Source organism: Lissotriton vulgaris, chromosome 3_1 (genome assembly GCF_964263255.1).
Source record: "Lissotriton vulgaris chromosome 3_1, aLisVul1.2, whole genome shotgun sequence".
NCBI lineage: Eukaryota > Metazoa > Chordata > Amphibia > Caudata > Salamandridae > Lissotriton > Lissotriton vulgaris.
In genome coordinates, this window is record NC_141689.1 from 55945134 (window position 1) to 55970618 (window position 25485).

General features: G+C 48.2%; 1 protein-coding gene across 3 annotated transcripts in view; it reads right to left on the reverse strand.

The window, feature by feature from the left end:
- Nucleotides 1–1754: 1754 nt before the first annotated feature.
- LOC147725933 (uncharacterized) overlaps nt 1755–25485 on the reverse strand; it is a 72605-nt gene continuing 48874 nt past the window's right edge. For all 3 annotated transcript variants that reach the window (XM_086960060.1, XM_086960058.1, XM_086960059.1), the window contains one exon: nt 1755–4449. In XM_086960060.1, the coding sequence (XP_086816186.1) occupies nt 2360–4449 (2090 nt within the window). In that variant the 3' untranslated portion in view covers nt 1755–2359. The remainder of the gene's footprint in view (nt 4450–25485) is intronic.

Sequence of the window (25485 nt, forward strand, 5' to 3'; positions counted from 1 at the left end):
CATTTTTTATTTGCAAATTCGCAATTTGGAAGTGGTAAATTAGCATGAAGTTATACTTCATGCTAATTTACCGAAAACTTTCAAATATGCTCAAATTGCATTTTTCAAAGTTTTAATTTACACACACACATGCCCTTTGGGCATGTGTGTGTGTAAATTGCATTTAAAGTTACATTTCAGGGGTGCAGGGAGGGGTTCTTTGGACCCCACACTGCACCCTTGAAATTGCATTCACATTTTGCGAATCGCAATTTGAAATTCCCAAAATGTGAATGCCTTCCCATTCATTCCTATGGGCCTTTTGGCCCATAGGAATCAATGGTAAGGGTTTTCCTTAATTGCGATTCACAAATTGTGAATCGCAATTAAGGAAAAATACCGAATCGCAAAAATAAATGCGATTTGTTCATGCATTGCCGTTTGCGATTTCTAAATTGCGATTCCTTAATTTTCACAATTTAGGAATCTCAAACGGGTGCAATAATGCATGTGGCCGTTGGAGTTTCTTCAATGCAGCAGGGTGCTGTCCTGTCCGGTTTGATACATTTTAACCTGCTTTCAGGGCAGAGCTCTCCAATGTGTTTGATGTAAAATGTATCAGCATGAATTTAATACACTGAATAATCATGCTCTTTTTGAAATGTTTCTGGTGAATTACCAAGAATGTAGGGATAGAACGAAGATAGCTTTATAAAGACATTGAGCTCTAAATGAAATGATGAACAAGTCATAAACGTTGCCCCAAATATATATAAAAAGCGAAAAACATGAGGAGCACAGGGGATGCCTATTTGCTGTTTATCTCATAGTCAGAATATATGGTTTAATAGCCTGGATCTTACTTGACACAAGTCTGCATAGCTTCTGACTTCCCTATTCCCACCTCCATTATTATTTGCAGCAGTGGAATTTAAAAAATATTCTGAGTGAGGGGGAAAGGCATGGGGTTTCGAGATATGCCTTTGAATTCAGGGTCGGTGAAACTTGTTTACTACACCTTTGAGCTCAAAGCAAGGGTGTTTGAGGTACTTGCACCAGATGTAGTCTCACACTCTGTAGATATAGTTTTGTCACGTTGGTGGGGTATTTTACTCGTGCCATGGTGAGGGTACCCCAACAAATTTACAGATGCCCTCCTGCCCAGTGGAAATCTCCTTCATTTACCGGAACTGCCATCACAGCAGTTTCTATAATTGCAATGAACGTTTGTTTGACCGACAGCTCCGTCAACATGACAGAGGAATGCGTCAATCTTTCAACTTTTATAATTTCAAAAAGTCAATCCCAATTTTTAAAAAAAGGCAATGACTCCATTGCATGTATGATTTCTCCCATGGTGAGGGGGTAATTTTGCAGTTTTCACTGCCCCTTACCACCAGGATTTACTTGGAGGTGACAAACAGTGAAAACTAGCCATGTATTTGTCTGCTCTAGGTTGAAAAGGCAAATGGTCAAATCTTTGACAGCCTTTACTCCATCGGGCCGTTGAAGGAGTATGTAGGTGGCGTTGACGGATTAGTCTCTGCCATCTACATACGGTAGTTATGCCTGAGTCTAAATGAGGCGGGTCAAGTGGAACTTAGCTTTGGCAGAGAGGGTACTCCGTCACCTTTGCAACAAGAGTACCCTCTCTGCCATACTCTATTCCAGTCCTATAAAATTCTACTGAACAGGTGGTTGCTGGACAAAGGTGTCCTGAGCATGTTAGGCCGGCCACTAGATTCTCATTATCATTAGAGTCATATTCTGGGCTCCCACATTAATTTATACCATTTTTTACATTTCATATTTGGATCATTGGAGAAACAAGTTGAAAGCCTATGGGCCACATCAGTTTTCAGATTCCAAGATAAAGGCTGGCTCAACTCCTGCAAGTATAATCAAAATATCTAGAAAGGAAACTGTTGCAAACCATTGCCCTAAAACTGTGCACTGATCTTCCAATTGAGATCAGGCAATTACCTAGTATAGGAAAGGTTAGGTTGATCTTAAGCACGTTCCTCATTGAGGTTGTATCTAAATCTCTATTTTTGTGTCGGCTGCAGGACCTTTAGCCGGTGCCCGAACACCTTATGTTTTATGGCACTAAAAACCTGTTATTGACTTAAAATTGACTAACTTGACTATTGGTAATACCTTTGAGTTCATGGTCAAATATCACATGTAAGTGGACCAGGATTGTGTGATGTCACCTTGTAGTTTCATCACCGTTAAAGATTAACGAACAACATACATTTAGTTAAAAAAAAACACACCAAATATCCTCAACAAACATCCCATACCCACTAACTCCAATGTATGCCTGTCTAAATGAAGAATGATTAAAGAGACATGAATGAAATCAAATGTGCTGGACCTACTATATAAACTCAAACATGATTAGATTGTTGTTGCTTGAATCCTCAGCAGCACTGGCCCCTGCCAGTACAGCCTCACTAATGCGCTTCTTTTCTTCTGCTGACATGGGTGGGATGGCTGCTCCCAGCTGGCAACTGATTCTTTCAACTCTCGCCTCTATAGCCATGTCAAACTCTTTTTTCTTTAAAATGACCAAGTTCTGGATTTCCCTTTGAGCGTCTTTGCAGCCGGTTTGTATCTTCAGGTGCTCTAACTTGAACTCCGGATCTGAGGGATTCATGGCGAGGAATATTCCTAAAGCGTTGACCCGGTCCATCAAGAACCGCTGAGACACTTCAGAGTAGGTGCTTGATATCATGTTGACCAGGTAGCCTATGTTGGTGGCTTTAGATGCATGCATGAACAACATGTCCTTCACAAAGGATTCCGCGGAATAACTGGTAATGCTCTGCACGGATTGGGCAGATTCCACTAAGTCATTGACAGACTTCACGAGGCAGGACTCGATGAGGCTGGATATCATCTGGAAGAAGTGGATCATCTTCTCCCACTGCTCCTTGATCTTCACCAGGGCATCCAAGCCTTTAATGAGCATCTTCTTGGCTGTGTCAAAATCAATCTCATCCAGTTTGTGGCCCCTCATTTCAACCAGGATTTCTGTTAGCTTTTCATTTTCTTTTTTTAGATTCTCAAAGGTCTTCATGTACGTGGCCTGAGTATTGCTTAATTGCACCCTGGCCTGTTCCACTCTGGCCCAAGCCATCTGAGCAGACTGAGAGCCTATTCCACCACTGAGAACAGCTGCAGACAGATTTGGGGGCCTTAACTGCATAGGAGCGGCATTCTTAACCCCTTTACAATACCCGTCAACTTTAAGTGCGCTGGCTAATAGGGTTTTTATCTTTTCAGCAATAAACGGTAAGCCCTTCTGATCCAAAGTCTTGGATGTGGCAGCTCTGTGCAATTCCTCACAAATAATATCACCCCTTTGTAGAGCATCACTCATCAGTGTTTTTGCAATACAATCGCCTTCATCACGTATGTCCTTTTGCAGGTCCAATAAATTATTTTTAGCAACGTCTGTTGTGACTGTATGGTCCCTCTCATTATAAACATTTTTCATGTTAATAGTTTTCTCTTTAGTGTCTAAGACATTTCGTAGACTGTTTGCGATTTTTGAAATCTGCTCAGATCTGGCGCAGACATTGTTGGTGCAAAAGGTGGACTTTGCATCATCCGTTTCAGCAGAACCATCTCCAGGACGACCTGTGCCTAGCTCTTGTTTAACAGCTTTGTTTTCAATGAAAGATGACGGGTTAAGAATACTGCCCAGTATATCAGCACCAACAGTTGCCAACACAGAGGGCACTTTGTCCATTGTATCCTTGTAGGCGTCTATTGCATCAGTTAGTTGTGTCTCAGTGGCCTTTTTAAATGCCTCTGTCATCTGCAAAGATTTCCTTGAGGATGCTTCTTTGATGCTGAGCTGCTCTAGGGCGGTCTTCACATCCATCAGCTTATTCTCATAGCCCTTCTTGGAGTTCACACAAGCTTCAAGCACCTCCTGGACTAGGTGAATTGTCTTATTAAAGCTTGCCTCCACAGACTGAGCCAAGGATGTGCATTCCTTGGAAACCCGGAGCAAACTGCTCAGCTTCTTTGGGAGGAGGGCATTAACGGAGGCAGTTGGCATGAACAGAATCTTGACTATTTCTGCACTGACCCTTGGTATGAAACCTGAGAGGAGCCTGATCTGGTCCATGTTTTTGTTTGCTGTGTTGAAGGCAAACCAGGCTGAATTGCATATCTGCATTAGGGAAGCACTGAAGGAATCTGGGTATTGCAATAACTTGAAGCCACCTTTTGGTGGATTCAGGTTGATAGAGAAGTCGCCTCCAGCTGATGAAATGGCTGCCAGCTCTCCCAGAATGGCGATAGAGATGGGGGCGGGCATCAGGAACTCTTCCCAGTTAGCGTAGGGTTTCATCATCAGCTCAGTATCCCTCCTGACGTCTTCAGCTTTAGAGACACTCCTGACTGCATCTTCGAGGTTAGCAGCTGTTGACTTGCAGTCCGCATCTCTCCTGGGTCCTAGAGGAAATACAGTTTCATAAATAAGTCGGGGTAGGTAAAATATGAATTTCAATCAAAGGTTAGAGTCATTAAGGCTGTCATTAAAACTCTGTACACCTAACTCCTGTACCTGCTGCTTTGTGAATAGACAGAACCTACCTTGACTGTAGAGCATCCTAAACAAAGTTCATCCTCCCATTTCTGAAGTTAAATCTGTGGCCCACCAGTGCCCAACTTGATGAGAGTGGTGAGGGGAGATAACACCTCCAAATTATCTACATGAATTCTTTGATACTAAGAGTAACAATGAAGGAGAGGGGTCATCTTGGCCTAATGGCAAGAGTGCTGGTCTTGGCCAGTGGGAGCTGCCAGCCTCTGCTCCTTCTTTGATTTCATACTTCCTGATTTTATATGTCATGTCCTGTCTGGCTTCATTTAGAAAAGTCTTATGTTTCGTACAAATATGGGCTTGTTTCAACAAATCATACCATAAATGTGACTGAATGAATAGCAGCAAAACAATCAAACAACATGTTCTATCAGTTGGAAGGGCTGTTGATGCTATGCACTGTGCTGATTAAAGGAATTGGCATGAACTTTGACATGAATTCCATAAAAGACCATTTTTGTCAATAAATATACCACATGTGATGAGTACTTATATTTCACAAGGGATATTTCCCTGTCCCTCTTACTCACTGTCAGTGTCCTAAACTGTTATGTGCACACTTCAGCAACTAATGTGATTTAATATATTAAAGTACAATGTGGAATGTATACCATTTAAAAAATGCCATAAAAAATGCTGGATCTGCTGCATCCTGATTCTAGTCAGCCAGCCTAGCACCCTTGACCTCCGAACCCTGTGACTACATCTGCTGAGTCACTTGAGCCCGAACGCCCACATTATCCCTATGGCAAGCATCTAATGACATCAACATCCTCTCCTGTAACGACGCACAACTTATCCTCTTCCTCACAAACAAACAGCACAGCACCCGGAAAAAGATCATGGCATGCATGACTAAAATCACTGACTGGATGAAGTCTGGTTCTCTGAAGCTGAACACCAACAAGACTGAAGATGTGATGTTCGGGAACAGCTCCTCAGTGTGTGGAACTGCACCTGGTGTCAGACAAACCTAGGTCCAACATTCAACCTCCACCACCCACGCCAAAATCCTCTGGATCATCTTCACCTGCAAACTCGACAACACCCTCTACACTGGGATCAACAAACAAGTTACTGGGAAGCTGCAGGCGATTCAGACCACAGATGCCAGAATCACTGCTGCTGCATCTAAGCCTGCATTATAACATCACCATCAGTTTTACATCATCACTGTAAGAAAGTGAATTAATAATTGGGTGGGATGGTAGTCTACCGGAAGTACTAAGGTCACCAACTTGTTCGGTAAACAATAGGGACCTCATTACAATGTCGTTCAGAAAGGCTCTGAACGGCATTTGGATTTTCTTACCCGTGTCAGAACCCATGTTTCCGACCAACTCAGAAACATTTCCGACTGACCAATTATGATAGAAGGTAACCGTTTGGTCTTTCTGACTCAGTTCCGACCAGCATTAAGAGACTCCGAGTCGGTCGGAGCCAAATCATACAGGTCTACGGATCACGTTCCCAACCGATGTATTACGATGTCAGATTTGGATAGTCTTTCCGAATTGGTCTGTCCGACAGCGAACGGCTGTCAGAAACTAACTTTGGGGGCAAGTAGCAGGCCCCCTTCACCCGGAGGTGTCTGGTTGGGACCCATGGGGGTACCCATGGGACCCCTCTTTACAACCATTCACAATGAGGCAGGCACCATGGCTGCCTGTGACAGGGTGCAAGGTTTTCCGCAACCACCACTTTTTTCAATGGTGAAAAAGCACAGGCCTCCATTGAAGTCAATGGGAGTCTGACCGAACAGTGTTTGGAAACATCGTAATCGGTTGGTTGGACTCGCCAAACCTGAGTCGGTCCGAACAGATTCCGACACTGAGTCGGTCGGAATGGTTTCTGACCGACATCGTAATGATGCCCTAGGTTTCCATAATTTAAACCTGAGCTCAGCCCCTGGTACTATGTCACTGAGAACTTAGAGAGAATGACTAAGTTATTTAGAAGTACCAAAACTGTTAAAAAGTCAAAAACACGACGAGGGCATTGTGAGGCAGCTCTTGCAGGCCCAGCAAGCTTACGCTTCTGTTCTTTATGAGGAAGCTCGGCAGGCGTGGCTCGCCACGCGCAGCAGGGTGTATCAGTGGGGCGACAAGTCCTGTACTATGCTGCACAGGCTGTGCCAGTCGACCTTCCAGCCCCTAGTGTTGCCGGGCCTTACTGCAGATGACGGTTCGGTCATGACCGACCCGGGCCTACTGGCGGCTAGCTTTGCCCGTTATTACGAGGCGCAATACGCCCCCCGGGATCATTTAGAGGCAAGCGAGATTTCCGCGTATCTTGACGACCTACTACCGCAAGCCGTCCCCGATGAGACCAGAACCGCACTGGACGCCCCGCTTACGGCTGAGGAGCTCGGAGAGGCCCTTGGTCAACTGAATACGGGTAAGGCGCCCGGCCCGAGTGGTTATCCAAGTGAATTTTACAAAAAGTTTCACGTCCAGCTGGGGCCCCACTATCGCCGTGCCCTGGAGGAGGCGCGGGCTCGGGGAGAGCTGCCACCAGATTGGCGGCATGCGGAAATTGTAGTATTTTTGAAGCCGGGCAGGGCACCGGACCGGCATGACTCATACAGGCCGATTTCCCTCCTCAACATTGAGGCCAAGGTTCTGGCTAAGGCCTTGGCAAACCGCCTCCTGCCCCACGTTGCTGACCTAGTCCACCCCGATCAGGCTGGATTCATGCCTCGCAGGGCCACTCGACATAATATTCGGCGGGCGCAGGCGGCGGTGGATGCCATGGGTGCTAGAGATGAACAGGCGGCGCTCCTCCTAGCGGACATGGACCGGGCCTTTGATTCGGTGAGCTGGGCGTATCTGTTCACACTGTTGGCCCGCCTCAACCTGGGGCCGGTCTTCCTGTCGTACATTCGTCTCCTCTACACCAACGTTACGGCCTCGGTCCGTGTGGCCGGTGCTACCTCTGGGCGCTTCCATGTGGGTCGTGGTACTCGGCAGGGTTGCCCGCTGTCCCCGTACCTGTTTGCCCTCGCCATGGAACCTCTGGCGTCACGGATACGTGCGGATGACCGGTTGCGCGGTTTCGTCTGGAATGAGGACCTTGTGGATAGGATTGCACTATATGCGGATGACGTCCTCCTCTTCCTTACGGATCTACGGCGATCAGGTCCCCGAGTTCTGGACATCATGCGGGAATTTGGCGGGGTTTCGGGCCTTCACCTTAACCTGAATAAATCGACCCTGTGGGTGCTGGGCGGGGGTGTGGTTGCTGACCCCTGGGCTGCGGAGTTGCGGGTGGCCTCGGATGGCCTCAAGTATCTGGGAGTTTTTCTCTCGGAGTCGCGGGCCGTGGCATGGGAGCGTGGAGTCTTGCCGGTGTGGGAGCGGGTTCAGGCTGATGTCAAGACATGGGCTAGAATGCCGCTTACTATCTTTGGGAGATCGGCCATCTTCAAGATGGTGGCGCTTCCGCGGCTCCTGTACCAAATCCAGAATTTCCCATACCCCATTGGCCTGGAGTGGTTCCGGCAGGTTAACTCAGTGCTGGGCCGCTTCCTGTGGGGTGGTGGTACGGCCAGAGTGGCGTTGAAGACGTGCTTTCTGTCCACATACAGTGGTGGCCTGGCCACCTCGGACCTCCTCTCTTATTACCAGGCTTCCCACCTGCTGGTCCTGAATGAATGGTGGTATGGTGATAGAGGAGATCCGGCTTATGCCCTGGAACGGTTGCTCATGGGCGATCGCACGCTCCACACAATTCTTTATTCCGCTCGCTTACGCCGTGCATTGCCATCGGTCACTGGAGTGGTCTTTGCGGTGTGGCGTCAGTCATTGCGCCGCATGGGATGGTGGGGCAGGTTGACGGCTGAGACGCCGCTTTGGCACAATGGTTTGCTCCCGGAGCTGGCGGCCCTAACCGGGTTTGAGGGTTGGGAGACCATTGGGATTACTCAGCTGGGCCAGGTTGTGTCGGGCACCACCATTAAATCCTTCGAAGAGCTCCGTGCAGAGTTCCAAATGCCTCAGTCCCAGTTCTTCCGCTACCTCCAGCTGCGGCATGCCCTCGCCCCGAGCATCGCCGGTCTCGACTCCCTGCCGGAATTTAGCCCAGTAGAGGCCAAAGTATTTATGGGGGACCTGGGGGACCGGAAGGTCTCTAGGATCTACCAGACACTTGTAATACATTGCTCCTCCACCCTACACTCCCTTCGGGAGGCGTGGGAAGTGGATGTGGGCCCCCTTGACGAGGACGACTGGAGGGAGGCACTGGAATCCCCACGTGGAACCGCCATTGCGATCCGGCTCCGGCTAATTCAATTCAAATATCTACATCGTGCCTATTATACCCGCGAGCGGTTGTGGAGGGCTGGGTTGATTGCGTCCTCGGAATGCCTGCGTTGTGGAGTGGTGCCTGCCTCTCTGGTGCATACGGTGTGGTCATGTAGCCGATTGACTGGGTTCTGGAGGGGCGTGTGGAGTTGCCTGGCTGAGGTCCTGGGCTGGGATCTTCCCCGTACCCATCGACTGGGCCTTTTGCATATCATGGAAGGGATTGGTGGTAATGTTCACAAGCGCCACTTGTTGCTATTGGGGCTGGTTGTGGCTAAGCGGGACCTGGCCCGAGCGTGGAAGTCAGTGAGGGCTCCCCCCTTGTCGGCGTGGAAGGCTGGGCTGGATTATTTCATGGGTCTGGAGAGGCCGATCTTTGAGGCGAGGGGGTGCCCGCGCAAACACTACAAAATTTGGAAGCGTTGGGCCGACTACCGTGGTCTGTCCCTGGACCCCCCAGCGGAGCAGGAGGAGGACATCTGATAGCAGTGACAATCTTGGCCCGCAGCAGTAACACCCTGGTGGAATTACACCCGCATCTTTATCTTTCCTGTTGTTATATATACACGTGTGGTGGGGGGGGTTGGGGGGGGGGTTCTTAGAACGGGGGGGGGGTAGCGTTGGGGTTAGGGTAGGGTGTTGGGGAATTTTCATACTAAGCCTATTCTGAATCTGCTCTATTATTTGCTGCCTGTGTAACTGGTGCATTGATTTTGTTGTGGTGTTCTCGATGTGTGGAGATGCCACACTTGTGATGGTCATTTGCTTAATAAAATTGGTTGTGAAAAAAAAAAGTCAAAAACACAAAAGAAAGATCCAGCTCCAATTTATAAAACTAAAGTTAAATGTAACCAGTGGTGTACATTTTCAGGCTGACTGTGATAAAATACGGGTTGGATACACCAAATAGGTTCATTCCCGTTAACAACTTTACCTTCTGACTAAATATTTTAAAAGTAAAAATCCTCCAGTGGGACAAGGCAGCAAGCTGTAACCGGGAAAAGTCCCATCGAAGTCAAAGTGACCAAGGTACTGCTGAAGCTGTTGGTTTTAGCGGTAACAACTCAGAGCGGTAAAGTCATATTTTGTACCCAGGGAATTCTGAAGTGGGGGGTAGGGGTAGGGTAGGGGTTGAGTTGTTATCTCAACTTAATGCAGAGGGTCAGGATCAACCAGTAGCTTTTATTAGCAGAAGGTTGACCCCCAGAGAAAAACGTTGGTCAGCTATAGAGAGGGAAACCTTTGCTGTGGTCTGAGCCCTGAAGTAGCTGAGAAAACTCACTTCATTGTTACACTCCAGATTGGATACTGGGGCACCCTTGTCAGTCCCCAGTATATGGTATACATGTACCCAGGGCATAGGTACCCCATAGGCCTCCCATGGACTGCAGCATGTATTGAGCCACCCATGAGAGGCCATGCAAAATGGAACTACAGGTCGGCCATTGCAGCCTGTGTAAGCTGGAGCTTGCACCACTTATGAAAGATATAGGTTTACTATATCTAAATGTCACTACACTTAAAACGTCACCCCTATAGCAGGCCTTATCAATCCTGAAGGCAGGGTACTGGGTTTCACGTGAGAGGGTCCCCCTGCATGAGCGGAGCCCCCCTGCAGCCTTCCGAGACCATTCTCCTGGGCTGTCTGTGACGCAGCCACACATATAGGTAGAGGTGCATTATATGGTTGCGTAAAATGCAGTTTCGATAACGGCTGCCAAAAACATGTTGTGATTGGTATCAACCACCTTGGAATCATACCTCCACACCGGGAACCTGTGTGGGAGGTATGATTCCACCCTTCTGAAGCAAGCTTTATGGGGTCCCTGGTCTTCCCAGTATCAGCCTTCTCGTGCCGGACAGCACAAAATGGTTGCTGCCAACCAGTTGCACATTTCTGCCCTCCTGCTGCTGAGCGAAGCTTAAGCAGGGGAAGGCAGGACAATAGGCATCCTGTCACAGGGAGGTGAGACCACCTCCCAGACAGGATTAATGTGTTGGGGCTGGGTAGATGCACCTCTATAGTGCCTGAAAGTCTGCACGAGGGGTACACTTGGTGTCCTTGTGCATAGTCCAGTTCAAACCAGTTCTGGGAGCTATTGGCTCCCGTTCTGGTGCAAAACTGGACAAAGGACAGGGGAGTATCCTCCCCATTGTCCAGACCCTCCCCTTAGAGGGTCCCCGGAATCTGTCCAACCCTCTCTCGTAGGTACTTAAGGGCTTACTTGGATGTAGGACCCTAGATTCGACATGGACAAGATTCTGAACCAGAAACCACTAAACATTGACCATCTGGATACTTGAACTTTGCTGAACTTTGTTTGGACCTGACTTCGTCTCCCACTCAGTCTGCTGCATCGTCTGTGCTTGTGCACCACACAGCATCCATGCAGAACCTGTGGAGCCTCAAGGACAACCAAAGACATCTCCATTGGAGTGAATCAGTCTCTCCCCTGCATCCTCAGGCACCTCATCCCGAAGTAATGGTCTGCTGCTCCTGAGCTCCTATCAACCCTGAAGATCCTAGCAACACAGGAGGTGGGTCTCTACGTTCATTGAGGCCTGAGCTACCCTCTCACCAAGTCTGAGGTCAGAATTCCCCTTGGGTCTGTGATACTTGAACCCCTGTGCAATGCGTACTTTTGCAAGTGCATATGGTAGTTAGCCATTGCCAGACAAGTGCATTGTGCTACTGATAGCCCCAAGCTCCGAGCACATTTTGCACCAAGATCTTCATCCTCCTCTCACTGAGTGCTCCGTAGGCTGTTGTTTTGTGAATTTGCTTGAGGTCATCTCTTGACTCTTGTGCCTCCGGCCTGTGGGTCTAATTGAGGGTCAACTTTGTTTTCCTTTGGCTTCCTTAATTTCTCTAGGCTTGCTCTGACTCCCTTTGTTTTGGTGAATCTCCTGGACCTTGCTGGTCCGAACCGTTCTTAACCTTCTCCATGAGTTGCCATTACCAAGGCTTGTTGGTGCTCCTGCTGGACACTGACCCCTCAGCACTTGACATCCTTTGTGGGACAGCTCACATCTGGCACCTGGTTATCTCCAACATCTCCTGCTCCCCTTGGCTGCAGATCAATAAACCCGTCAGTGCAACTGAAGCACCCGACATTGGTGGGCATTTGCCTACAGAGCCCCTGGCCACTCCAAGTGACACAGACTCTATCCCCTGCTTTCAGGTACTGTTCATTCAGAATCCATGTTTGGATTACACCGGACACTCTTCTTTCTTTCAGCAGTGGCTCTTCTGAGAAGTCTCCCATTGAGATCAATAACGGTTTCTGACGCCACTTCAGACCTATGCATCTGGCTTCCCTGGGTATATGTAACTCTGGTACTACAGTATCCTCAGGTGGGGTGGCTCTCCAACCTCCTAACTTCAACGGGGTTTCTTCGATTTACACTGGAAAGGGTCCTTAAACTTTAAACCTTCAAACGCAACTCTCCAATAGAATTGTACGGAACACGTGGTTGTGTTCCCACACTGAACCCGTCCTCCATGGGGTTCCGACTTACTACTACTTACCACCAAGATGCCCCATTGCGTCAGGCATCAACTCCCTGCTGGGGCCGCTATCAAGATTCAGTTGTTTTTACCTCAATCCCCTGGTACAGAAATCCACAACATACAACAAGGATACCAAACACTTGCTGAACCTTATCAAGGACACAACATATGATCTGAACACATAGCTCCTGGTAAGCTTAGACATAGAGAGCTGCTATACCAGTCTGCCACAGGACGAGACCTTAGGGGTCATTGAGCAGATGTTGGAAGGAACAAATTGGGAGTTCAATACTCCAAGGGAATTTATCCTACAGTGCGCCACCCTTGCCCCCAAAGAAAACTACTTTGAGTTTGAGGGAGATTACTTCCTCCAAATGAACGGAACTTCAATGGGCAGCACTTTTGCCCCTAGTGTAGCTGGACTGTAGATGTATAATTTTGAGACAACACACATTCTACCACCCCACAACCTTTTTAGTGCTAACATCAAGTTCTGGCGTCGCTACATCGACGATATCTTGAATATTTGGACTGAGAAGGAGGACTCACTAGTCACCTTCATGATCTTGCTAAACAGCCGGGACCCATATTTGAGGTTCACCAACACAGTGTGCGCCACCAAGTTGGCTTTCCTTGATCTCACTACAGAAGCCAGAGAAGGATCATTGCAGACCAGCACTTTCTATAAACCCAGGGCTAGAAATTCTTTCTTAAAATTTGAGAGTTTTCACCCTCACCCACTCAGGGAAAATCTACCCTTCGAATTAGAAGGAATTGCAACAGGAGTTAGGACTTCCAGAAACAATCAGCTGACCTGGCCACAAAACTTAACCAGAGAGGCTACCCGAGAAAATCATCCACACCAGGAAGAAGAGAGCACAGAACCAAAACAGGGAGGCACTACTAGAGGACAACCACAAAAAGGATGAAACCATCCCCCTCAAATGTGTGACCACATACAATACAATACAATACAGTATCAAACAGAGTAGTCAAAATAATTCAGAGAAATTGGCATATTTTCAACACAGGCACACTCAAATGGGAACAGCCACTTTTTTCGTACAAAAGAGCAGGCAGCCTGAAGGACCACCTGGTGTCTACCTGATCCAGAAGACCACACACCCCTGGAGACAACACTGTCCTACATGCATGGGGTTTACCCTACATAGTGGGTCAATACCCCTGTGGGAACTGTTGCGTCTGCCACCTGACTAGGAAAACAAAGACACTTGAGCTGGAGGAGGGCTAAACATGACACCTAAGAAAGTACACCAACTGCAATTCAACACATGTGGTGTACCTTATACCATGTGGTTACCCTGTATCCTATATATCAGTTTATCAGTTTGAGCAGCAGAAAGATGCAAGAGGAATACCACAAGTATGACGGATCACTACATGACCTCAGTTGGACCATAATTGAGCAAAATGAAACTACCAACATGGCAGATGACAACCTTCTACTTCAAAAAGAACAACGTTGGATCTATTTTCTGCCTACGCACATAACAGGGTTCAATGACAACATTCCCTGGAATGCTCTGAGCAACTGCTAATTTGACACAACACCCTGCAGTATAGGATTGAAGACCATTGCCTCCGTTCTAGTACCCCCCTTAGCTTCATATATATCACGCTAAACCTTGACACCGGGTAGGGGGCCATGTAACCTCCTTCGACACCGCTACCTTCCCGGAGAGCTGGAAGCACGCCGAACTCAGCGCTCTACTCAAGAAGCCATTGGCTGACCCCACCGACCTCAAGAACTACCGCCCCATCTCGCTGCTCCCGTTTCCTGCAAAAGTCATCGAGAAGACCGTCAACAAGCAGCTGGTCGCCTTCCTCGAGACGAACGGCTCCCTCGACCCCTCGCAGTCTGGCTTCCGGGCCAACCACAGCACCGAGACCCCCCTGATCGCAGTCACCGATGACATCCGAGCGCTGCTCGACAACGGAGAAACAGCGGCCCTCATCCTCCTTGACCTCTCCGCGGCCTTCGACACTGTCTGCCATCGTACCCTAGTACAACGCCTCAGCAACGTCGGGAGTCCAGGAGAAGGCACTGGAGTGGATCATCTCCTTCCTCGCCGGAAGGACACAGAGAGTCTGCCTCCACCCGTTCAGATCTGAAGCCACCGAAGTCATCTGCGGCGTCCCTCAAGGCTCCTCGCTCAGTCCAACCCTCTTCAACATCTACATGAGCCCCCTCGCAGACATCGCACGCCAGCACAACCTCAACATCATCTTCTACGCCGACAACACCCAGCTGATCCTCTCCCTTACCAACGACCCCGCCACCGCCAGAGCCAACCTTCACGAAGGGATGAAAGAGGTAGCCGAATGGATGAAGAACAGCCGCCTGAAACTGAACTCGGACAAGACGGAAGTCCTCATCCTGGGATCCTCACCCTCCGCCTGGGACGACTCCTGGTGGCCCCCCGCCCTAGGCAGCGCACCCACACCAACAGAACACGCACGCAACCTGGGCTTCATCCTGGACTCCTCCCTCTCCATGACCAGACAAGTCAACGCCGTCTCCTCGTCGTGCTTCAATATCCTGCGCATGCTACGTAAGATCTTCCGGTGGATCCCCACCGAGACCAGGAAGACGGTCACCCAGGCCCTCGTCACCAGCCATCTGGACTACGGCAACACCCTCTACGCCGGAACCACCGCCAAACTCCAGAAGAGGCTCCAGCGGATCCAGAACGCCTCAGCACGACTCATCCTGGACATCCCCTGTCGCAGCCACATCTCCGGACACCTGAGAGATCTGCATTGGCTCCCGGTCAACAAGAGAATCACCTTCCGTCTCCTCACCCACGCACACAAAGCCCTACACAGCCAAGGCCCAGGATTCCTCAACAGCCGCCTCAACTTCTACGCTCCCAAACGCCAGCTTCGTTCGACCAGCCACGCCCTCGCCGCCGTCCCCCGCATCCGCAGAGCCACCACAGGGGGACGGTCCTTCTCCTACCTCGCCGCCAAGACATGGAACTCCCTCCCCACCCACCTCTGCCTGACCCAGGACCACCTCGCCTTCAGGATGCAACTCAAGACCTGGCTGTTCGAGCAGTAGCGGATCCCCCCCCCCAGCGCCTTGAGACCCTCTGGGTAAGTAGTGCGCTATATAAATACGATGATTGATTGATTGATTGATGTCAAGTAATTACATTTGATAACATTATTTCGGTCAATGACATTAAAAGTGCAATAAAATATGTACAGGCACAGAAATAAAACCGTAAGTACAGAGAATTTAAAAAGTTATTAAACGTTAGTTATCAAAGATGAGATAAAATGAAAAGCAATGGACCATTATTTCTTGTTAATAAAAACAGTTATTCTCCACCATATGCCATGTAAAAATCGGGAGACAGCAAAAACAATGGGAGGGGCGGTATCGTAGGTTAAAACTCTGCAAGCTTGTACACATTGTCTGAAACCCAGGTTTTTACACAATGGAATAATCCAGCATTTCCTAATTTCGCTGTATGCCGGGCAGAAAAAGAAGATATGTACGATGTCTTCCCTACAGTAATTACAAGCAGGGCAGTTGGCCTCCATCGATTTTGCCCATCTGGATGTCAATGCCCCAATCGGTATAGAGCCATGCCTCAGTTGGATGTATAGTTTTCTTGCATGTGGAGGCTGCACTAAGTCCAAGAACACCTCCGTCCTGGATTCGGCTTTCATCAGTAGGAACTCAGTAGACAGCCTGCCCAAGGAAGTCGAGCAATATAGTATTTTGAGGTTATATGACCTTACAGCCGCCACTAATACAGACCTTTGCATCCTCATGCAGCTGTCCTCTGGTGTGTCCCATAGTTGGGGTAGACCAATTTGGTAGAGGAGAGCCTTTACATGAGCCAACCAGGGTATGTTCTTGTTCTTTAGCTGCCCCCAAATTGCAATGAACTCTGCTCTAAAGAATACGAGCTCCGGCACAGACCAGAGCCTTCTCCAGTAGAGCAGAGGTCGTGCAGCTGCCAATTCGTTAATGGATTCCAGGCCCAGATCCAAGCGTAGTGGTATGAGGGGCGTGCTTTGGGAAAGGGCAACCAGATGTTGCATGAAGGCCTGTTCAACCTTCAGTAAGTTGTATACGTTCGTGTGTCCCCAAAGTTCTGCAGCGTACAAAGCTGCAGACCTGACCTGTGTTTTATATATCTCAAGGGCAGGGGTAACTGGTTTAAAAGTTGAGGCTCTGTGAACTCTGCCTATGCCTCCCATAATCTGCGCAAGTCTCAGGGAAGATTTAGAAACTTGGTGGTCCCATGCAAAGTGCTCAGTCAACGTGACCCCCCAGGTATATAAAAGTCTTAACTCGCTCTAGGGGAGATCCATTCAGTGCGGGATTTGGGCGGGTGTGCCTCGGGGGATTGAAAATCATAAACTTGGTTTTCTCCGAGTTGACCTCCAATCCCCGCGGGGCACAAAAGGACACGAACCCGTCCAGGATCCGCTGGATGCCCGATGATGTCCGCGACAACAACAGGGTGTCGTCCGCGAACATCAGAGCGGGCACCCTACCAGTGGCCAGGCGCGGAGCATAGTTATCCCTAACACCATTAAGTTCATCTATCAGACCATTGACATACAGGCTGAAAAGAGTGGGGGCCAGTACGCAACCCTGGCGTACGCCCCGGTTGACAGGGAAGCGAGCTGATAATTCCCCGTTCTTCCCACACCTCACCTGTGCATAATTCCCAGTGTGAAGTCTGATTAGGGCATCTAATAAGTAGGGAGGGAGACCAAGTTCCTCCAAAACCGTCCAGAGCCTCTCCCTAAGAACCAGATCGAATGCGGCCCGCAGGTCCACAAAGACAAGACAGAGGCTGCCACCCTCTACTCTTGCAGTTTTCCAGTATAGGACCTGAAACCGAAAGATCTGGTCCATGGTCGAGACCCCTGATCTAAATACGGCTTGGAGGGTGGTCAAAGTTTTATTCTCCTCCATCCAGCCCAATAATCTATTGAGTAGGATTCGGCCCATCAGCTTCTGGGTGGTGTCAAGTAAACTAATTGGTCTGTAGTTGGATGGGACGAGCGGGCAGCCCTTTTTAAAAATCGGAACAATCTCGGCTCCCAGCCAGGTCTCAGGTAATGCGGAACCCTGTAAGATCGCATTAAACAAGACCATCAGGTATGGAGCCCAGATTTTTGGTTGGGAACAAAAAAAAGGTCTCCCGGGAGCTTGTCAAGACCGGGGGCTTTATTCGGAAGCAGTCTCTCAATTGCCGATTCAACTTCCCTGAGGGAGATGGAGTCTAAATTATTAGTGGCAGTCCTCTCGTCGCCCCTCAATTATGGAACAAACTACCCACACATCTGCAGTCTCTTTCCAACCATCAGGCTTTTTGTAAGGGCTTGAAAACCTGTCTCTTTCCTAATTGATCTCCTCTCCTCCGACACTTTTCATACCAGGTTGTCGTTTGTTGCTAAGCGCCTTGAGACTTTTGTGATATGTGCGCTATGCAAGAGACTATGACTATGACTATGACTATGGGCATCCAGTTGCTCTATCTGGAATCCAGGGCCCAAGGCCTCCGGCAGTCTATACTCGTGCGGAGGTTCTGGGGCCGTGGAAATCCCGGGAACTCGCATGGTGTCCTGATTTTGACAGGAGGAAGCCCCGGGGTCTGAGACCCCCGGCAGTCAATGCCCGTGCGGGAGGTCCTGGGCCATACAGGTCCGGGGGACCAAAACCCCGGGCCCGGGACCCCCAGCAGTCGATGCTCGTGCCGGAGATCCTGGGCCATACAGGTCCGAGGGACCAAAGTGGAGAAGTGTGGCTCAGGGGTTAGAGGTGGCAGACCCGGGAGCTGAGATCGGCCCTGGACCATGGTTCAATTCCCCGCCTCGGCGGGTCTTGGGCTTAAAAATTCCACGGACTCGATAATTCTCGCTCCGGTGCCTACTCGACTCACGGGTTCACACTCTGCGACTCTGGGCAATAGCTTGCTTAATCTCCACTACGGCCCCTCGCGGTGGGATGCCTGGCTTTCACCTTGTGGATACCCTGCCGGGGTTATCTCACAAGGGAATACCAGGACGGGTTCCCTAAGCAAGCGCTTAGATACCTACCTTGGTTGGTGATTTGCGCTATATAAATACATGTACATTTACATTTACAAAGCCACTTTGGACAACTTGTCCCGACCTTGACACACAGGTCTCCCCAACTCAGGACTTGTGTAAAGTGACTTAAAATGCGCCTCTCACACTATGGGAGCAATATTGGAGACCCCAGCATCTCTCTCACCTCCCGCCGAGGAGGTAGCAATGGCCCAGAAGGTCTTAGAATCTTTTAAGAGGAGTGCCTGTCTCAGCTCATCCCATCTAGATTCCTCCCACTCACTCTTGGCCCTGATGAGTTCCTTCTTATACAGTAGTCTTGATGCTCGAATTTTTAGTATGTCCTTAGATTTAATTGCTGTAAGAAGATCTTTCTTTGAATTTTTACAGGCGTGGTCATGCCAGGGATGTGTTTTGATCCTACGCAACTTAGTCCCACTAACTGGATAGAATACATCCCCTAGACTCACAACTAACTTTCTGTGAATCTCTATAATCTGCCCATGAGAGGTAGTGCTCCCTATGTCACTTATTAGTGGGGTAGCAAGTAGGTACATTTCTGCAAGACGGGTGGGAGAGTCTAGACAGGAAGGCCATTTAACCCTTCTCCTGTTATTGGATATAATATAGGGTGGCACTACCAAGTTAGGGCTGGAGTCAGGGTTAGTTAGTCCAAATGCACCAGGCTTAAGCGTCAGGACCAACGCATTGTGGTCACTGTCATGCCTTGGAACAACCCTAAAGTCTTTGAACCTGTCCCAATGTTTGGCTTCCAACATGAGGTAGTCAATGGTGGAAGTACGATTAGTCCTATTATATGTGGGTAGGCCGGAACAGTCGTTATTGGCCCTTCCGTTGCATGCCTGCAGAGACATTGCAAGGGTCAAGGATTTGATTTGTAGTACTAACGAGGTCCAGGCCTTTACCAGGGCAATCCTTGGGGCAGGGATATGCCAAAGTGAGTCGACCTCATCCCCGGCACACAACTCGGATCCACCCAGGAGCTCGAACTGGCAATTGAAATCGCCGCCGAGAATTATCGAAGTTGTGGGGTCAAGTGTCTGAAAAAAAAGGTCGAGTGCTTTAATAGTGCTCGATTCCTTTCCATTCGCGGTGGGCCTAGAGTAGATATTTATAATAGCCACTCGAGATTTATCAACGGGCTTTAGTAAGACACATTGGATATCTGTGGATTTTGTATCCACATGGGTAGCCTGTACACCTAAGTGCACGCCTACCCATATGGAAAGACCACCCGAAGGGCGGTCCTTCCCCCCAGAGACTGCAGGAATATCGTAGGTCGCGAAACCGGGACAGGCACTCTCCTCTAGGGACCAAGTCTCTTGCATCAAACAAATATCGTTTGTGGCCATAAAAAAAGACCACTCCGGTACAAGTAGCTTACTCTTTAGCCCGGCTACATTCCATGAAAGGATTTTTATACTTCCTTCCATGACCTTTTCTATACCTTGCACATCCTCTTGCTCTTTAGGGAGTCCCTGATCCAAACTCTGCTCTGCCCTAGTCCCCACCCTCGTAATTTCATTAGGACAGGAATCCTCTCCGATAACCGAGGGTAGAATCCTTTCCTTTGTTACAAAACCCTCCGCTAGGTTACCGTTGTTAAGTTCTAGTGGAGAGGTACCTATCGGGGTGAGTCAATCAACCTCCTCGAGGACACTAAACCTGTTCCAATGGGCTTGCAATGGGTAAGTAGGAATAGGTGGAAAGATACCCTCCCCAAATGGCTGCCAGTGGTGAATCCTATTAGGATGGGAGAGGCAATTTCTAATATGCTGAGGCCTCCTATGGAAGGTCAATTTGTGAATAGGCGTGGGATAGAAATAGGATAAGTGCAAAGGAAATATTTGGGAATCTCTATGGGAAGGGGCTCTACAGATGTAGTCCACAGCAGAAGAGTCCCTAAAATTGATTGTAACAACATCCCCTGCCACTGTTTTAGGGCCCCTTCCAATCCAATCTATTCTTCTCACTGCCAGTATTTGACCCGAGATATTGGGAGGTAAAGGTCTATTTAAGCTCAGCCACTGGACACACTTATTATGTAAGTCTACCTCATGTTCTCTTTTCCCCTCACTAAGGGCCGGGACACCCACTAAGGCAACCACATATGGTTGTGCTTCCGGAGGCAGATTTATTGACGGCAATTGGCTAGAAACTGCCTTGGGCACAGGAGGTCTCGATAATGGTGCTGTACTGTTTGTTCCCAAATTTGTACCCTCCTTAGGATGTCGTCTAGATTTGCCAGTAGGGTCCACTACGGGGAGAATGGTATGACCTGGTGTATTGGTCGTTGATATGGGGGGAGGTACGGGGTTTATAGGCTTGGCAATAGTTGTTGCTAGCCCTGGGTTTTTATTCAATACTACTGGGACAGTGGACTTAGCTACTTCAGGACAGGGTGCCTTTGTAGAAGCACTAACAGATAAAGGGGGTGCCAAATTACCTTGGGGATTTGATGACTTTGTTGTCCCTACAATCCTATTATTTAAGATGGAGGTTAGTCTGTCCAGTTTTGACACCAGAGGTTTAATATGGGAGTCAATAGTTTGCTCCAAACTTGCCTGAAGGTCAGCCACCATATTGGTGACCCAGCATGGTATCCCTGTAGATGAATGTAGGGTGTTATCAGACGGGGTCACCAAGTTATGGTTGGCCTGATTCTTTTTACCCATATTTTTAGGGAAGCTATCCTTTTTCGTCTTGGAGCCTACCCTACCAGGTTTTGAAATTGCTCAGGGAGAGGAGAAGTCAGAGTACAGGGTTGATCATCATTGTTTGTAGGGGACTCTACTGAAACCTGTGCTAATTCAACATCTACTGAGGTCTCAGCCGGCATCTGTGCACAGGGCAACTCAGCGTATGTAGATGTTAAATAGGAGTCCAAGATCGTGGGGTCGATCGCAATAACTGAACAATCCTCGCCACGGTCTTTGAGACATGCTGTGGGTGGAAAGGATAATCTTCTTTCTGTGTTTTCAAGTAATTACTAATTAATTATTATTACTTTTTAAGGACAAGGACTAACTGAGTGATTTAAACTATTTATATTATTTTAGTTTAATCCTCACACACACTTCACAGTTTTTAAACGTATGCTTTCTAGTCATTGACTAGAAACCTCCAGTCTGTCGTCTGTCTCCATCCCGCCAGGACGTCCGGTGCAGTGACACATACTCTGCCAATCACGGATGGCGCCTGGCGGGAAACCGACCCTCCGATGCCTGCCTGCACCTACGGAATCCCAGAAGCAGGTATGAGGAGCGTGCAAGTGACCTTGATGAAGTAAGTAGGGAGCAAGGGGTTTGATATCCAGACTGTGGATGGAGGTCCGCATTTTTGGCAGGGAATCCCCCCGCTAATTGGTGTCATCTCTCTTTCCCATCACACACTCACTGTGTGGCTACAGGTCCAGCCCCTTCACAGGATTCATGTTGTTCGCAATGAAATTCACATCGTAAGCTCTTATTCTAATCTAAACTAAAAATGGCATCTATTTTTCATCGCTATATATAATGGCACAGTAGCGCATGTGAGTCGCATCAAATTTAAGCCAATGTCACCGGCACCACTTTTCATTTCACTACCGTTATTTTGCTGCATAGTGATCGGACACAGCGCTCATTGAGTCACATGATTACTGTACAAATATGAGAACCTTCCCATACTAAATGTCCGTGTTTGTATGTCTTCTTTGCTGTTCCTTTTTTTCTACAGGGTTTGAGCAATCGTAGGAAAAAGTCCTCCCTCATTCAAGGCACCTTTGTGAGTGCGGTATCACCTATGGTCAAACAAATCGCACAACACATAGGTCCTGAAGATAGCCAGCCAACATAGCAGCCTGGCTGAAACATGTAGACCTGACCTTTACATTAGGATATTGGAGACTTAATTGTACCTCATCATTTATCTGCTCTGTTGTTTTTAATACTGCCAAGAGCCCACCATTAGAATCCTCTGGTCTTAAGGGACCCATTGGATAGTTTTGTGTCCTCACTCAATGACACCACTTCACTCTCACCACACAAAAACCAGCTCCGCTGTAATCAGGCGTCGTAGCATACCCGAGGTGCACTCGGCGCCTTGGGTGGGACCGGATGATGAAGCATGCCACCAACTAGGTTGGTGGGTGAGGGTCTTCTTAAAAAACAAAAGGTTTTTCCTAGACATGGACATCTAGCTTCTGTAACACAAGCTAGTTCTCATTGATACTTACCATACTTACTGGGGGAAGTGAACTAGTCCACAAGATTCCTCCCTCTCACATTTGATTAATACGTCCCTACTTACTCACCTAGGGAGGTTCCTTGGGGTCCAAGTGATTATATATATATTCCAGACCATGTCTTGACTGCAGTCTTGGTTCTTAAACCACTATTTTAGTATATGGTTAGGTCCCCCTCTGGGCCCACTGTGTATTATTGCTACTTACTATCATTTCTTTGCTACAGTATTGTGTGCTTTGTGATTATCTTCATGTAGAAGATATTGTGTCATACTAGAGAGAGTTATATTAATAAATACATATTCTTATAACTACTGTGTGGTTCTCTTTTCATTTAGATAATCCAATAAGGTTGCATTCTGGTAAAATAAGCTGCTTAACATTCCTTCAAGGCTTAGTTTGAAGGCTGCTCTCCACAGCTACCTAAGGTTATCTTTGACCTCTTAAATCACCCTAAGGGTTGTTTGGACTGGTGCAAGGTGCCCACTTTAATTAGTGGACAGCATATATCAGGCCAGCCTCTCACACTCTAGATGAGAGGTGCAGGGAGAGGGTTTCCCCATGGTAGAAGCCCTGGTAAGTGAGTATGGAGACCAGCCAGAAGAGTATGGGTTGAGGGACAGCAACATTCAGACACTGTCTCACCAGTCTTGCAAGAATGATGTGGGGGTACTTTTTTGAGGCTCTGGATGGTTGGGTGAAGGGTAGTTTGGTTGACACATATGTGGGGCTGTGTAATTTGGAAGCTGGAGAGCATATGTTCAGTCCCTGTTTTCCAGAGCTATGCCAACACCTGGTGGAGTGTGCGTTCTCTGATCCCAGAAAGCTCACACTGGAGGCAGACCTTTTGGTTGATTCCAGAGGGACTGAAGAAGCATCTGGTGGTGATCCTTAAGGAGGTGGCTTATGTTTTCCCAAACCAAGTGAGGTAGGGAGGGTTATGCCATCCTAGATAGGTCCCAGTGTAGTGGGAGGGGTGAATGGACCCACGTCCTGTCTCAGAAGAGAAGGAGTGGGAATGGGGTGTTTCTGTAGGTGCCCAAAACCTAGTCCCAGAGCCTGGTTGGTTCCATGAGTGATTTCCAGGAGGGGAGCCTATTCTGTACTGGAAGGCCAGCCTCTGAGGGGGATCTCCTAGAGTTAGGAGAACTTGGAGGGGCATCTGTTAGCAGCGTTCCACCAGCACCAGGCAGACTGTCACGCAACACATGAGGTATGTGTTACCCTGTAGGGGGGCAGGTGTGCTCCCCAGGAAGTCCTGGCTTGCCAGGCAAATGTTCAACGCACAGTGTAGTTCCTGGGTTGGGAGGTCAGTTTCAGGCGGTAATTTGTGACCTGGAGGAAAGGACATTTGCTAGCAGTGACCCTACCAGTTTGACTTCTGGGGGTACTACTCCAAGTAAGCAGGTGCAGAACTCTGGAAGGAGGTGCAGTGGGAAGGAGTACTCGCCTATGGCCCGGTTCATCGTGAGGGTTTGGTCCCTGGATTGGGAGACCAGTTGCAGGGTAGAAATTCTCAACTGGATGGAGAATTGTGCAGTATGGCTGGCCCAGTCGCCCTGACAATTCTGGAGTCTGGGGGTACCTCTCCACAGGGGGGGTACAGGACCCCAACAGGGAGGACAGGGTGTGGGAGAGCCTAGCTCGGTGTCCTGCCCAGTCAGGGTACAGACCCTGGGCTGATGGGTCAGTATCAGGATGCCATACCTGATCTGACAGGAGGGATAGTGGACAAAGGGTGTCAAGCACCTGGGGTACAGCCCCCACTCTCTAATACCACAGAGGCTAGAGAGCCCTAAGAGGCAAGGGTACTGGCTCTTGTCTCTGACACCGTCAGTGGCTATGGTGACTTTCTGTCCTGGTGGACAAAGGTGCCCCTTGGGAGAAGACTGGAGTCACATCCTGGAGGTGGACTGGGGCACATCATTGTGTTGGCCATGTGGGTACTGTCTACCTGCTGGGACATACCTCTGAGCAAGCTAAGGTTAGGTACTGCACAAATGGTGCCCACAGGTAACGTAGAGGGTTCCCCATGGCTTAGCTTAGTGGGCTCTAAGAGTATGGACAGAGGTATCCAAAAGGGTTCAGCAAGGTGTAGAACCAGAACGTGCCCCCGTTGTTGTGGGCCAGGTCTATGTTCTATCACCCCAAGCAGAGAAGTCCATCAAGGGATTTATTAGTCCATCCTGGCATTAGGCTGGGAGGGGGTTGTGTTAGACTTGACTTTTTCAGAGGGTTTACCCCCAGACTTTTTGGCCTCCTGGTTTTGACCCTGTTTTTGTTGGTTTTAGGACTCAGGGCACTTTACCACTGCTATTCAGTGCTAAAGTGCATATGCTCTCCAGTTAAATTGTGTAATAGATTGGTGCTTCCATAATTGGCATATTTGTTTTGGTAAACAGTCAAAATATCGAGCAAAAAATATCGAATGGACATAATATCGAGTTTAAAATATAGAATGGACAAAATATAGAATGGACAGAATATAGACATCAAAAATATCGTTTTTAAGGTAAGTAATGTAATATCGAATGTTAAAAATATAGAAAGTTAAAATATCGAAGTATATAATATAGGTTATTAAAATTATCAAATTTTTCATAATATCGAATTTTTATAGTGTTTTTTATGTTATTATATGTGTGAAAAGTGTGTATTTATGTTATAATTTATTTTAATTAATTAATTTTGTTTTTTTAATTTTTGCGTAATTTAATTCTGTAGTGGGTTGTGGGTTTATAGGGGA